Raw genomic sequence first — 13,695 nt, 5'->3', positions numbered from 1 at the left:
CTGTCGCATTTTGTGCTGCGGGAACTAACATTCGAGGCTGTTCTTTGTTAGTTTTGTTCGATAATGGCCTGAGAAAAAGAGATCAGAGTGACCACTTCGAGTGCATCAAGTTCCAATCTTTGGCTGTCAGTCGCCGGCCGTTCGGGACGAGGCCATCGCGCGTAACCAGCCTCCCGCTTCGAGAGAATGAACGCCACCCACGTTCTCAACGCACTCGAGAGGCGGCGCAAATCCGGAGTTGCTCTCTGGTCAGGCCTCGAGCAGCGAGGCGGAGGCGGTGGTCCGGCGGCGGCGGGACTCGCGAGGAAGGAGACGACGACGTGAAGGGGCTTTCCTGCTAAAACACACCAGGGCCTCTAAGATTCGTCTCGATCTGGACCCTACGTGGTTGATCAAACGGTCGCCCTAGGACCAAATTTGGATCGCGATTACCAATTGGGGTTCGTATTAGAGAATTTTATATTTAATTAGGGGTTCAAGTGTAAAATACTCGCACCCCGTCTTTTCCTTGGGCTGATCTAAACCGCTTATATTGGATCACACGGTCACTATGCCTCTGCCAAGACCTCTGTTTCCCCTGAACCCACACCCTCCGGCCGGCCGGCGGCAGTGTTCTGCGTTCCTTTCCTCCCCCACCGTCTCCCTCTTCTCCGCCGCCGCCGCCGCCGCCGTCAGATATGGGCCGTGCACCGGCGAACGGCAAGCGCTCACCACCACCGCCTCCTCCTCCAGGCCGTTGCCACTTCTGGCTCCCCAACAAGCGCCGCCACTGCGCCAACTCCCCCCTCCCGTCCTCTCAGTAAGCAACTCCGACTAAGCTTCTTCGCTCGTCAGCCTAACCCATGAGCCCTAATCCCTGGCTCATCCTGCTCCTCAGGTATTGCGGGAACCACCTACCCGAGTCCGCTTCTGGCGCCGGCCGCCGCGTGCCCTGCCCCGTCGACCCCTCCCAGTAAGCCCCACCCCCACCCAACCATTTGGGTTGGCTAGCATCGCCGGCCGCCCCTAACTCAGTAACCTCCGCCTTACTCTTGTCATGCGCAGCACGGTGCTTGAGGAGAACCTGGAGGAGCACGTCGGCAAGTGCCCCCTGAAGAAGCAGGTCGCCGCACTCGCCGCGCAGCCGTACTACTCCAAGGGCATCAACTCCGGCGGGTCCGAGGCCGGCCGCGGCATCACGTCGGCGGAGAAGCGTGCGGCCGTATACAGGCTTACGGACGATGAGTTCCGGGGTCTGCTTGGTAAGATCCGGTCGGTGCACGCCGCGGCAGCCGTGGCGATGCGCGAGTCCTATCTCATCACCGATGCTTGCGACAAATGGATGAGCGGGCAGGTCGATAGGTGGGGGGATTCTCCATGTTGGTTGTGTAAGGCTCATTCTTCTAGTGGTGTGTGTGATTTCTGATGGTGGATTGGACCCATTGGACTACAGGAAGGTGCCATACCAAGAGAAGCATGTCGCGCAGCAGGCATCCATTGTTGGAAACATGGAGGCATTTGGCTTGTTGCGGAAGGGTGGCGCTGATGTGGTGGGTGGGGAGAATGTGGCAGTGAGTGCTCAGGCGGTTATGGAATTTGGAGCTGGAAGAGGGTACTTGACTCAGGTGCTCGTGGACTGTTACGGGATTAGGAATGTGTTTTTGGTTGAGAGACGGTCCTACAAGCTTAAGGTCAGTAAATCTAAACAAGTCATTGTGCTTTCGGGATAAAATCCACTTGATCTGTATTAATGCTTGCTGTTGGTTACTGTATTTTGCGAAATTGAGCTTGACTTCCACAAAGCCGTCAACTCTGCACCATAGTTAGGCTTAGTAGTCAATATATTGCCTCTCAATTTTTTTTGCAAAATGACCTGAGTTTTTGCAACCTCTTGCTGTTTTGTGGTTTACCATGTTCAATGTAGCCTGTACTTTGCAATTGCAATCTAATTTTAATACGCAATGACTTGAGTACTTTTTCAAAACAAAAATTGACTTGTGTACTAGTGTAATGTGCAGTTGTCTCATGTGTTGTTTCTAGTGATGTGAAAATTTATATATTTAGCTTGTTATTCTTTTCTGAGTTTAATGCCACTGCAGTTAATTTGGAGATTTCTAACATTTTGGATAATATGCTATTTTCTAGAGTAAGCTTGATTGTGCTGTGAATTTTTGGAACATATTAGCAGCTTGCTGTTATGCTTAATCTGATTTCCCCAAGATAAGTTCTTTAACCACCTAAAATTTCTAGGCTGATCGAAGCTTGCGTCAAAATGAAGATGTTACCTTGGAGCGTTTAAGAATTGATAGTAAGATTTCTCTTTCTTTATATATTGGATTTGAGTGCTTTGCAAGCACCTCCTTAACTGAATCTTTTTGCGTGCAACTGAGCTGGTTCAATTGATCATTTATATTTGGGTGGTTGTACTTTCTGAAACAAATATAATCACTGATAAGGAACATAAACACACTGGACAATGCAGTTGAGGATTTGAACCTACATGGAATAGAGGCATTGAGGGGACTTAAGTATCTAGCAATTGGAAAACATCTTTGTGGACCTGCAACAGGTTGTCATAATATTTGAAATTTATGCATTCACTTCATGTTGAGAAAAGTTTATCTAAGAAAAATTGTTTTCCATCGCCAGATATGACCATGACTTGCTGTCTCCCTGAACAATATGACCAAACAGAAGAAAGGGTCCATGGCAAACATAGTCTTCAGGGCCTTGCTCTAGCTACCTGCTGCCACCATCTTTGTCAATGGAAGCATTATGCAAGTAATTTCTTTTCTAAGATTGCTAAGCATTTCAACAAAAAGAAAATGAGATGTGTTCAATTTCACCTCATATTTATAAAAGTTTGTTCTCTCTTGAAAATTGTAGCAAAGCTGTTTAAATTGCTTGCCAAGTAATTTTGTTTTCTTATTCCTGCAGATAAATCTTTCCTCTCAGGACTAGGTATTACAGAGGAAGAATTCCATGCCATAACATGGTTTAGCAGTTGGGCTGTCGATGGTGATCACAGCTCCCCAGGTTCCTATGCGGAGGTTGAAGACACGTCTTCTGAAGTCAGGTTGGTTATCATTAAGCACAATTATCCTTGAGTCTTGTCTGCATTTTCTATTGCCGTGAAAGATATTCTGCTCCAACCTTTAGCCTCGTCTGGGCATCTTTCCCGGTTATCTGAAGGTTATTTTTTATCAACATTCAAACATTTGAATAACGCCCATAATTCGTTCTCTGGAATTTTAAGACGCAGTGCATTGCAAGCTTGATATGTATTTGTTGACTTTTTTGTGTGTGTTGGACCTCGTTGCAGAGAACCAGAGAAGCCTGATCCAGAGATCATCGGAATTGAGAGAATAATCCGAAGTATACCAACAGGGGAGAGGGCCTCTCTAGGATTCATGTGTAAAGACATCATTGATACCGGGAGGCTGTTATGGCTTAGACATAAGGGTCTAGTTGCAGATCTTGTAAGCTATGTTCCATCAAATATTTCACCAGAGAACCGTCTACTAATCGCAAAGTGCACATCTTGATTTTGCTGAACAGAAAGTGCGTGTGTTTCAGCCCTGCTAAAATTCAGGAACTTGAGTTGTAAAATATCATTTCAACAAATACAATCTTTGAGATTTTTGACATCATTCCAAGTGTAGATATTATGTCTCAATTCTTAACCTGTCCTGTATCACATAAGGACAAGAGGTCAACATATATACAAACAAGAACATGTTTTTATTCTGATGGTTCACAAAAGCTCCGAAAAGAATGAATTCTACAATAAAAAAGATGGATGGATGTAATGGAAGCATGTTAGGTTGTAAATATAGTTGATATTGACGATGTGTAAGCTTACAGCAGCGACAGGATCCTGCTTTAAATACAAAGGAACTTCTTCACACGGCAATTATGTTCCTTTGATCTTACCCACTACACTAAAGCTCTCAACTTACAAACGAAAGCTAGGCTTATTTCATCCTAAACCTTCTCACATCGGTCCACGCTCCAACAACTCCCATCTGAATGTGGGGGCGGCATAAACCCTGGGAAAGGTGTGAAGAAGTATGCCCACACAGACACAAACCACGGCAACTCCCATCACCGTTAGCATTGCTGGCCGGTAAAGGAAGGTCCTTGCCCTAGAATTTGGATACACCCGCGCCTGTTGGGTGCAGAGGAGGCAACCTGGCACTGATGCAGACATTGGCCTGCAGATCTCAAGGCTAACATCACCAGGCTTAACACCATCAGTTATTACAGAGCACATACTGCTTGGAACACCGAGGACAACATGACCTTTGCCAAGATGCTTATCAATCTTCCTTTGGACTAGATTCAGGTAAGCATCATTGCCTCTCTGGCGAGCATAATCTTCTGGTGTGAAGCCTGTCTCATCCCGTGCATTGCTCCACGCGCTAATTCCAACCTGGAAGGGATAGGTCATAACAGACACGTTAGATATAAGTAATAAGATTCAACTCTATTAATTGAAAATATTAGGCTACATATATAAATAGTGTATGTGACATCTCATAATTCATTCATTCATCAATTTATAGTTCAATGCATGCACATCTGTATGTGGCTTCAGTTAAGATCAAGAGAATGATAATTTACTACTAAGTTGCTACGGATCTCCTGTTGTAAATTAATAAAATTAGCTCGACTTGAGGTGGTGGGAAAAAGGCAAAATTCCAAGAAAAAGAGGATACCAGTCCAGGATCATCAGTAAGCACATCCAATACATCCTCTGCATCATTGGTGGCAGCTGCTACATGAAGGGGGGTAATTGTTGAAGGGCCCGGAGCATCTGGTCGGAATAGGTATGTCTGTGCAGTTCCCTTCAAGTTTTTATTCGGTTTATATCTCAGCAGAAATCTAATCATTTGAACGGACTTCCTTCGCACAGCAGCGTGCAACAAATTTTCTGAAAGTACCACCTCTTCTGGAGATCGGGATCCCACATCAATAAGGCCAATAAATAAGAAATCTAACAACATTTTAACCACAGCACACCACTCCCGCTCCATGGCAAATATACCAAGATTCCTGAACCTCCACATGTTGAAGGTAGCAAGAGGTGTATCCATTTCATCCTGTTTAGACATTATGTTTGCTCTATGAAGAAGCCAACCCAGCTCATTTAGAAACTCCAAGGCTTGGTCCCTGGCAATATCATTGGCATCTGCATTTTTGTTACTGGAGGACTCAAATATGCTCTCCAGCTCAGAAACCTCGGAGCATACATCCTTCTCAGCAATTATAAAGGGGAAGAAGCCATTGCTAAATCCACTATCTTCAACCTGAAATTGCAGGTGATATTCAGGGGAAATTCAAGGTTACAGAAGACAACCGAGATCACCACATCATAAGAACAGCTATATAACAATCTGTACCTCCATAAATCCTCTTCCTCTTGGACCAGGGATGGAACAACAAAAACTGAGGCATTCGATGTCGCTATCCTCGTAATTAACATCATCTGCTACAGTACCTGTGTCTTCCTGGAATATAGAACGTCCTTCAAATGAACAAATTAGCCTGCAAGCATGAGAAGATGGTATTAGATGCAAATGAATAAGCTGAAGGAAACATCATATTAACTACTTCATAAATAAGTTAATTTAAATTCAAGATGATAAAAGTACCTTGAGGAATTACTGAGTAGGTTAAAACCTTCTACCCTGAAATTTATCGTTGCAGAATAAGGTGCAGCAACTGGTCTGACACGTAAAATCTTACAGTAATGGTGAGAACTGGATGCCAGTGGTCTGTCCAACATAATTTGACCTGCAGTAACATGAACGAAAAGGTGTGATAATTAAGAAATTTCCTACATAAAGAATACAGAATAAAATTTGAACAGCAGCATAGCTGTAAGGAGGCTCACCATTGTGCATAAAAGCTAACTGTCGTCGAACCATCACAAATACCAAGCCAGATGCCCAAAAGTCACCGGTGGAGCTATTCAAAAGCTTATCCAGGTGCAGGCTCATATTATCAGAAAGCTGTAGGAAAGACCATTAATAATCAAACAAAAAAAGGGCACTACTTTGACATACAAAAATTAAGAATGGGGCGTACCTCTCGCCATGCAGACTCAACTAGCCGAAGATATACTGTTAGAATAATACAGCCAGGTCTAATATAGCTCTCTATATCAGTAGGACTACTAGACAGCCAACCAAGAATCTGAAAAATCAGGATTTAAGTGTTAGGTTCAAGATATATTTTCCTGTCCCTTGCTGAGAGAATGCATAATTTACCTGTGACCGCAAAACTGGAGGTAAATCACTGGGAACTTTGTTGAAAAGCTTGAAGACAATCTTATCAGTCCGGCACTGCAAGAAAAATAATCAGAATCAGGTGTTTCACAAGAAAAAAGAGGGCATCTAAGCATAATTAGGTGCAATCCAAGTATCTTGGTGTTTGTGTGGGTGCTACCAAGACTATGGCTGATTGGCTGTTAACATAAATTTCTTCATGCATATCTTTCTATATACATCGGAAGGCTGTCCAGTTCATGTTAAGACATTTTTAGTACTCGCCTGGCATTTTCGTACAGAGGATGCAACGAAGAGCGTGTCTATCTGATTCATTATCTAATCAACGTGACTTTGAAGAGAAATTTTAGAGATGCATGAATTTTTTTACTTCTAGGTATGGATCTTGGGGATTGAACACTTGTTTTGTGCACTGTTCCATTAAAATCCACTCTACAAGATCTTTTCTGTTTTAGTTGTTGACGTCTTCACAATTTCTAGTAAGGGTATCAAAAAGTCAGGTAGGTCTAAAAGTCAGAAGGTTGAAACAGTAAAGGTAGGAGTTATTAACTCCCTATAAAGCGAAGCACTGGATTCCCAATCTAGTCCTGCGTAAACCAAATGTATTTGACATCTCGCTCCCTCATTCAGGTGCATTGAAACCTTATTCCAATTCAAATTCCAATCCTTAATATTCTCCACCTAAGAAAGATAGTTCCTGATAACAGTCTGATGCATATGTATATATACACACACTATTCCAGCAGCATATTGGTGGGCGGCTAGTGAGTCGTTAATTTCCCACTAAAAAGATATAGTAAGTCAAAATCTGTTTCATCAATATATAAAGCTATTACTATACAGACTGATAAGTCGTACTTGAACTCATAATCTGCCCTTTAGCATTCTTTATATGGAGTCTATTCCAAATAAATAAAAGACAAACCTGAGCATCTCCATTTGAGCTTGACAATGATTGTGTTGATGTTGAATCTGAATTGCCACTAGTCTGTGGTGGACTTTGATTAGAATCTTGCTGCATCCATGATGCACAATTAGGAGAATCGGCTGCCTTAAAGGGAGGTGGAGGTGAACCTTCTTGCCCATCCTCAAAGCCTTCCGTATCATGGCAAGTGTCATTCAGATCAAAATCCTTAAGCTTGCATGATGTAGGCTCTGTGCAGGCAGGGAAAATGTAAGCTGAAATTGTTAATGACAAAACAATTTCTCCAAGTTTTAACAATGCATCATACCTGGAGTTACCACTATGGTAGCCTTCGATTGTACTGGCACAGCAGACGATGATGCCTGTCCACGATGACTACCATTCACGAAAGGCAACTGAGAGTTAGATGGCCCTGCAGCCTCTTCAGCAGCATTAGCTGTTCCAGAGGTTCCAGCATTTGATCCATTTTGCAGGCTTTGGTATGCCTCCAGGAGTTTACATAGTTCTTTTGGCTCCAGTGATTTGGCAACAGACCCTAGGTTCTTCAAAAGAGTGGATAGCAGCTCCTGGCTGTTTGAATGCTGAACACTGTCAGCTGCAAGTACAATTTTAGGAGTCATGTATCTTCCTGAATATGACCATTGAGTAGTTCTGCAGGCTACTCACTATGATGATAATAGTGCAGTTTGGACGCACTAATTATATTGGAGACAAGCTTTCACAGGCAACAAGGAATAGCTAGTAAATAGAAATAATTTTAGGTCAACCAGCTAGTAATAGCAGCATTATGTCAGTGTAGGATGCTAAATTGCTCAATATGATACACTAGCACGCAGCTGATTGGGGGTGGGGGGACTTCCTATGAGCAATCCTAGAATTTTCTAAAATAAACCAAATACATGGAACTTCCAGCACACATAATACCATGTACACCTCATGGCCCTAAAACTATTCAATTTTTTTTATCAACATGTCAAATAGAGTAACAAGAACTCATATAATCTTGTAAAAAGGAATATGATCGCAGCTAGTCTTATCTTAAGTCTATACCAAGAAAATTTCATTAAAGCATTACTTTTACATAGGACTGAAGGGAAAATAAAGTATACAAGTATCAGAACTTCATATGTAGAATAGAAAACTGTATATGTAGTTAGCAAACTTACAGTTCAAATTAGCACAAATTCCAATAAGACTCAGCAATAAATAATTGCTGACTTTGTCCTCAATTGAAGCAGCCCCGCCAATTGTGATATCAGGGCGAGTTTTCCTCCTACGTCTATTGTGGCCTGCTAAGCGTCGCCGGCAACTTCTCTTCCCTTCATCAAATTCTTGAAGAAGGTGAAATCTGCACAAGAACATGTATAATAATTACAGAGAACTAAAATTTATATTAAAAGTTTCCTTTCAAACAATTTTTCACTGAAATATTGCCTTGCAGTTACAGTCTAAAGATGATAATGTGCCTTTTTCGTTTATTTTATTCTACAGCTGTCATGGATTATGGTGATTCTCAAATATCAATGGTCTGAAAACATCATCTTGATCAGAGTTTGCACGTATCCAAAGTCTGTCTGGCTGCGCTAAATATAGCTTGCATGAGATATCCTACGCTCGTCTCCTATGAACAAAATAATTACGTGTATGGCAAAGGAACCATAAAACTAACCTACTGCATTGCTGGCAGAACCTCTGGACAGTGTTCCCGACCACAGCAGTGCTGGCCTTAGCATGCATCTCGCAGACCTTGTGCCGGCGGTGGTAATCCTTCGCTGCAGTCAGATCCGCCCCACAGCCCTCAACCTGGCATGACGGCCCACTTGAGCTGCCACCTTGCACCCTGATCTTCTTTCCATTTCTCTCATCCTCATTTACATCACCACCCTCCATCGCTCCGGCACCAACAGCATTACCCCCAATTCTCAAGCTCAGTGACCCACCACCATTCACAATGGCGTCCTGATCCTCTCTGTCATCATCATCAATGACCACCACCCTTTTCCTCTTATCAGAATCGCCTCCAAGGCCATTCCTAGCCACCTCTGCCTCGGCTTCCTCGGATGATGATGGCGAGCTGTTCAATCCTGAGCCATGCGCCGCAGCAGTGGGCACCGGTGTGGCAACAAAGCCCTCACTGTCCCAGCTCCAATCGTTGAGGTCCCAGCCAAACACTCTGCTCTCACGCCTGTTCAGGTCAAGCTCACCCAGCCCGCCGCCGTACAAGTGGCTGCTCTGCGCACCGAGCCTGGCGGCCTCCATGTCCCCTCACCTCCCAAAACTCTACACGAACCTTCGATCACAGCTAGCCTCCCCGACTCTTCGAAGGAGCGCAGCAACCGCGGGAGCCGAGAGATCTAGTCGGCTCCCCTCCCACTCTGAAAATCGACGAAAGTGACGCCCACGCAGTCCCGGATCCACACCAGAGAAACCCACATGACCTCGCGCCTCCACATCCGGCAAGCAGGAATCAGAAACACCGCCGCCAATCCGAGCTCATACGGCGCGAATCACCGAAACATTGCAGGGGAGAAAAATACTGAGGCGAATCAGCGAGACACCAAACCGAGCAAATTGGCGGCCCAGGCCGCAGCTTCGGGAACGAATCGAGCTCCGGAGTTGACGAACTGGGCGAATCCCGCTGGAGATGGAGGAATTTGCGAGGAAGTTTTGGTGGGAAGGCAGCAACGGAGTCGAGGTGGGGAGCAGAGGTGGAGGGGAAAGAGCAGAAAGGGCAGAGATGGGATGGCATGTGTGAGTGGGGAGATGATAGATAGGGACCCGTAGCGGGGTGGCCTAGTCCAAACAGTGCCGCCACAAAATTGCACGCCGCACCCCAGCGGCTACACGACAATCGGCACCGAGCAAAGGGAAATTAGTGTGGGTAGCCAGCTTTTCAAAGGTTTGTTGCAATGATAGGAGGATCCAACATGTCAATAGTGTACTTGGTGGTATCTTAGAGGCTAGAAAGTACGATTAACCGGTTTTGAGTTAGAACGGACACTAAATTCCATCCCGTTTGAACAGGTAAGAGAAGCAAAAGTGTACAACCGCACACGTCTAAGATAAGGTGATGACCAAAGATACTAACTGCATACGATATTCGTATGACGACTAGATAATGTCGTGATGTATGTCAAATTTGACTATGACGATATATCGAGAAAAGGTAGATTCCGCATGGGAGGAGCCGAGCAGGTCCTTAATCGTGTGTAAAAGTTGTAATAGCGATATAAAAAACAGTTGTAATAGTAGTATAACGAGTTATGTGACGCCTCAAGTTCACAACATATGCGGGACAAGTATAACTAGCAAAATCATCTAAAGTTTGATAAGCACAATGCATGTTACTTAGTTATTGTCTTAATGCATGTGTAATAACTCTGTTGAGGAGAGCATGTGCAAAAAAAAGAGCATGGAAATGGAATATGGGTGGCTTAGATCATCTTAGTTATCATAGAATGGACACTCGTATGCCCACCTTAAATTTACTTGTAAAAGTTTGCTATCTTGAGAAAGTCGTGATTTTATCATGCAACTCTTGATCCGTAGTTAACAAATTTAGAAAAACACCTTGTTATCATTACCACAAGCTGCGCTCACTCATTTCTATTGTGCGACTCGTCTCTCGCGGTAAACGTAACAAACGACGACCGTGTGCACGATGCGTGTGTCCATAGCCGCACAAGCTCCCTAGCTTCCACGGTCATTTCAGCATGGTTGCTCGTGTGCCATCGGGCCACCAACTACCATGCCACGGCTAGCTAAGCAAATTCACTCTAGCCGATTCAATTCGACTCACTTTTGTGGTGTTAGCTATCATGGTTGCCACAATCATATCAGGGAGCCGCACTAGCTAGCAACACACTCCGCAGCTGCTAATCCCATCGTGGCCTCAAGAGTCAAGACCGTAGATAATGATAATGCATGCTGCGATGGATGGGGATTATAGTATGACAAGCAGTTGACTTGCCATGAGTAACATACTAGGATTACCACCTCGTCCTCGTATGATTCGCCCACGCGTGATCACCACCACCTTCACCAGTAGAAAGTTAGTGTGGTGCTTGCTTGGATTATTATCGGATAGTTTAAGGACATAATTCGGGCTGCCTTTATCTGGTGCGGCGGCAGGGAAGTCTGAACTGGAGTGTTTGTATACCTGATCAAGCTTTTGCATGCGTCAAACCAGCTGGTAGAAAGAATCTCTAGCTTTTCTTTTCTTCGAGGAAAAATGTTCCCATTGGCTGGGTGCATGCTGCTAGTAGGTAGTTTCATTCTTAGACCATGTTTAGTTACCTCCAAACTCCCAACTTTGACATTATGCAAAAAGAAGATTTCCATCACATCAAACTTGTGGTATATGCATGGAGTACTAAATGTAGACAAAATCAAAAACTAATTGCACAGTTTTGTTGTACTTTGCGAGACGAATCTTTTAAGCCTAATTAGTCAATATTTGGACAATAATTCACAAATACAAACGAAACGCTACAGTTGCGCATTTATGATAAAATACCAATTTTGTGACTCCCAAATTAGGAACTAAACAAGACCTTAGACTCGTAACGTTCTCTCACTGCGAATAAAAATGTACTGCTACACTGGTTGAGGAACACGGTTTTCTCGGTCGAGGCGCACGAGCATCAAGTCTACCGCGTCTCTAGCTTCAAGATCCAAACCGAGTGACAAGTGGTCAGACGACTTTAACACCTGTTGACCGTCGACCCCCTCATTTTTTCCCACGAAGCTTCACAAGATCGAGCTCAGCGGCAATGGTAAAGATCCAATTTCGGGTCGAGTTCAGCGGCAGCCAAATCGAGCTCCTCAGCCGAAATCGAATCTGACAAAGGAACAATAATTGACTCCTCTGCCATAATCGGCTTGGCGCAATCTAACCTGATATTGGCCTTGGTTTATGATTTTTTTCCAGGAATCAGTCTTGTTTTCTTGGCTGCAGCGCGCTCTGGATCCGCTTCTTGCTGCTGTTCTTGGGGAAGCTTCTTCTGAGGGAATGAATGGGGAAACGTGAGCAAGGCAAGCAGGCAAACTTTCAAATGATATGGCCTTTCTTGCCTCACCTACCCTTGCACCTGGCTAAGCGAGTTCATCAAAGGTTCCGAACACGCTCGTGCATGAGAGGTGGGAGGGGTAAGATGGACATAACCATCATTTAGCTGATCGATTCAAACAGATAGTTAAAATTTAGCTAGAGCTGGTTAAAAAAGATACACTAAACTTTAGCGAGCTAAATTGTAGACGGGTGGATCCAGACAGACAGGACCCAGGACGAGCTATTATCTAGCACTACTGGCACTACTGGCACAGATAAAATCTTACAAAATCTGAATCTGAAGCCATTTTGTTATATATCTTCGGAGAAAAAAATTGACAACGCAAACCAGAGTAGAACTAAACCAACTAACCAAGCAGGCGAGCACCAAGCAGCACCTGGAGACTGGATTGAGCGCGCCATGGATTTTCGTGCAGAGTATCTGGGTGTTGTCGGGAGTATCACCGATCAGACTCGTGGCCGGGCTACAGGCTAGGTTCTCGTCGATTGCCGTGTCCCCGTTGCTGACTGGTGGGCCATATGGAGTTATGGGTCCATGCGCCCGTGGCCCACGCGGCCACGCCCAGCTGTTGGGCGCACGGAATCTGAAGCTGTCAGACTGTCCTTTCTCCTTCAGTCCTTCTTCGATGCTACTATTTTTCTCTGAAACTGCTCCGCATCCACCGTCCAGGCATCCAGCATCCTTGAGTTTTTTTTTTAGGGCCAGCGTCCTCCAATTTGGACCTGGCTGAGCAGCACTGCAGTCACGCGGTTTGTAGTACTCATTTTAGATCATGTTTGGAATTGGAATGCATAGATTTCTTCTGAATTCTCGTGAGATTTGTGCGTTTGAAACACTTCTCTACGACTCTACCTATTCAATTCTTGCGTGATTCATGCATTGCAAACACTGCGTTCAAATAATACTACTACACGAGCTGATGAGCACCAATTCGCTCATCGCTGTGCTCACAGCAAACTAAACAGTTCCGGCACAAACGCTGGAACTTCTCATCTGTTGATGCCAAGTTTTGTACTGTTTCGACCCGCCATAGATCACACACAGGTATCTCACTAATGCTTTTGCAAGGAACAAAAAAGGACAGCGAGATATTTCTGTGATAGCTCCCAGTCAGAGCAAGCCATTAGCAGTGCACGACACTACACAAAACGCCTGGCACTTGGCCTATGTATCTTCAGGCTTGTCGTCAGGGAAAAAGCTCTTGCTCTCCCTCCTAATCAGTAATCAATGAACTAATCGCCATTCACCACATGATTGCACGCTTAATCCCGTCTCGTGTGTGTCGTACGTACAGCGGACCGGTTAGGTTAGCGCCAGGCGTTGTTGCCGTTGGCCGCCCGTTGCCGATTCATCGCCACGTTGACTCCAGCCGCTAAAGTTTAGCACCCATCACGTCGGATGCTGGATACTAATTAGAAGTATTAAATAT

At 44.6% G+C, this 13,695-nt stretch overlaps 2 protein-coding genes across 2 annotated transcripts; one reads left to right on the top strand and one right to left on the bottom strand.

The window, feature by feature from the left end:
* Positions 1-576: 576 nt before the first annotated feature.
* On the top strand, positions 577-3,640 carry LOC101760264 (tRNA:m(4)X modification enzyme TRM13). Its single transcript, XM_004981097.3, has 9 exons — positions 577-799; positions 878-952; positions 1,045-1,341; positions 1,433-1,670; positions 2,230-2,287; positions 2,462-2,548; positions 2,629-2,760; positions 2,917-3,055; positions 3,302-3,640. The coding sequence occupies exons 1-9, from the start codon at positions 678-680 to the stop codon at positions 3,522-3,524; spliced, it is 1,371 nt and encodes a 456-aa protein (XP_004981154.1). The 5' UTR covers positions 577-677; the 3' UTR covers positions 3,525-3,640.
* A 333-nt stretch (positions 3,641-3,973) lies between these two features.
* Positions 3,974-9,453, bottom strand: LOC101759855 (squamosa promoter-binding-like protein 6). Its single transcript, XM_004981096.3, has 11 exons — positions 8,864-9,453; positions 8,361-8,542; positions 7,502-7,789; positions 7,195-7,424; positions 6,252-6,326; positions 6,070-6,177; positions 5,876-5,993; positions 5,634-5,775; positions 5,382-5,526; positions 4,698-5,288; positions 3,974-4,411 (listed from the first exon to the last, which is right to left on the bottom strand). Exons 1-11 carry the CDS (start codon positions 9,451-9,453, stop codon positions 3,974-3,976), a joined length of 2,907 nt encoding a protein of 968 aa, XP_004981153.1.
* Positions 9,454-13,695: the final 4,242 nt, after the last annotated feature.

This window comes from Setaria italica, chromosome IX (genome assembly GCF_000263155.2).
Source record: "Setaria italica strain Yugu1 chromosome IX, Setaria_italica_v2.0, whole genome shotgun sequence".
NCBI lineage: Eukaryota > Viridiplantae > Streptophyta > Magnoliopsida > Poales > Poaceae > Setaria > Setaria italica.
Note: the sequence above shows the minus strand (reverse complement) of the source record. Positions and strands in the feature narration are given on the sequence as shown.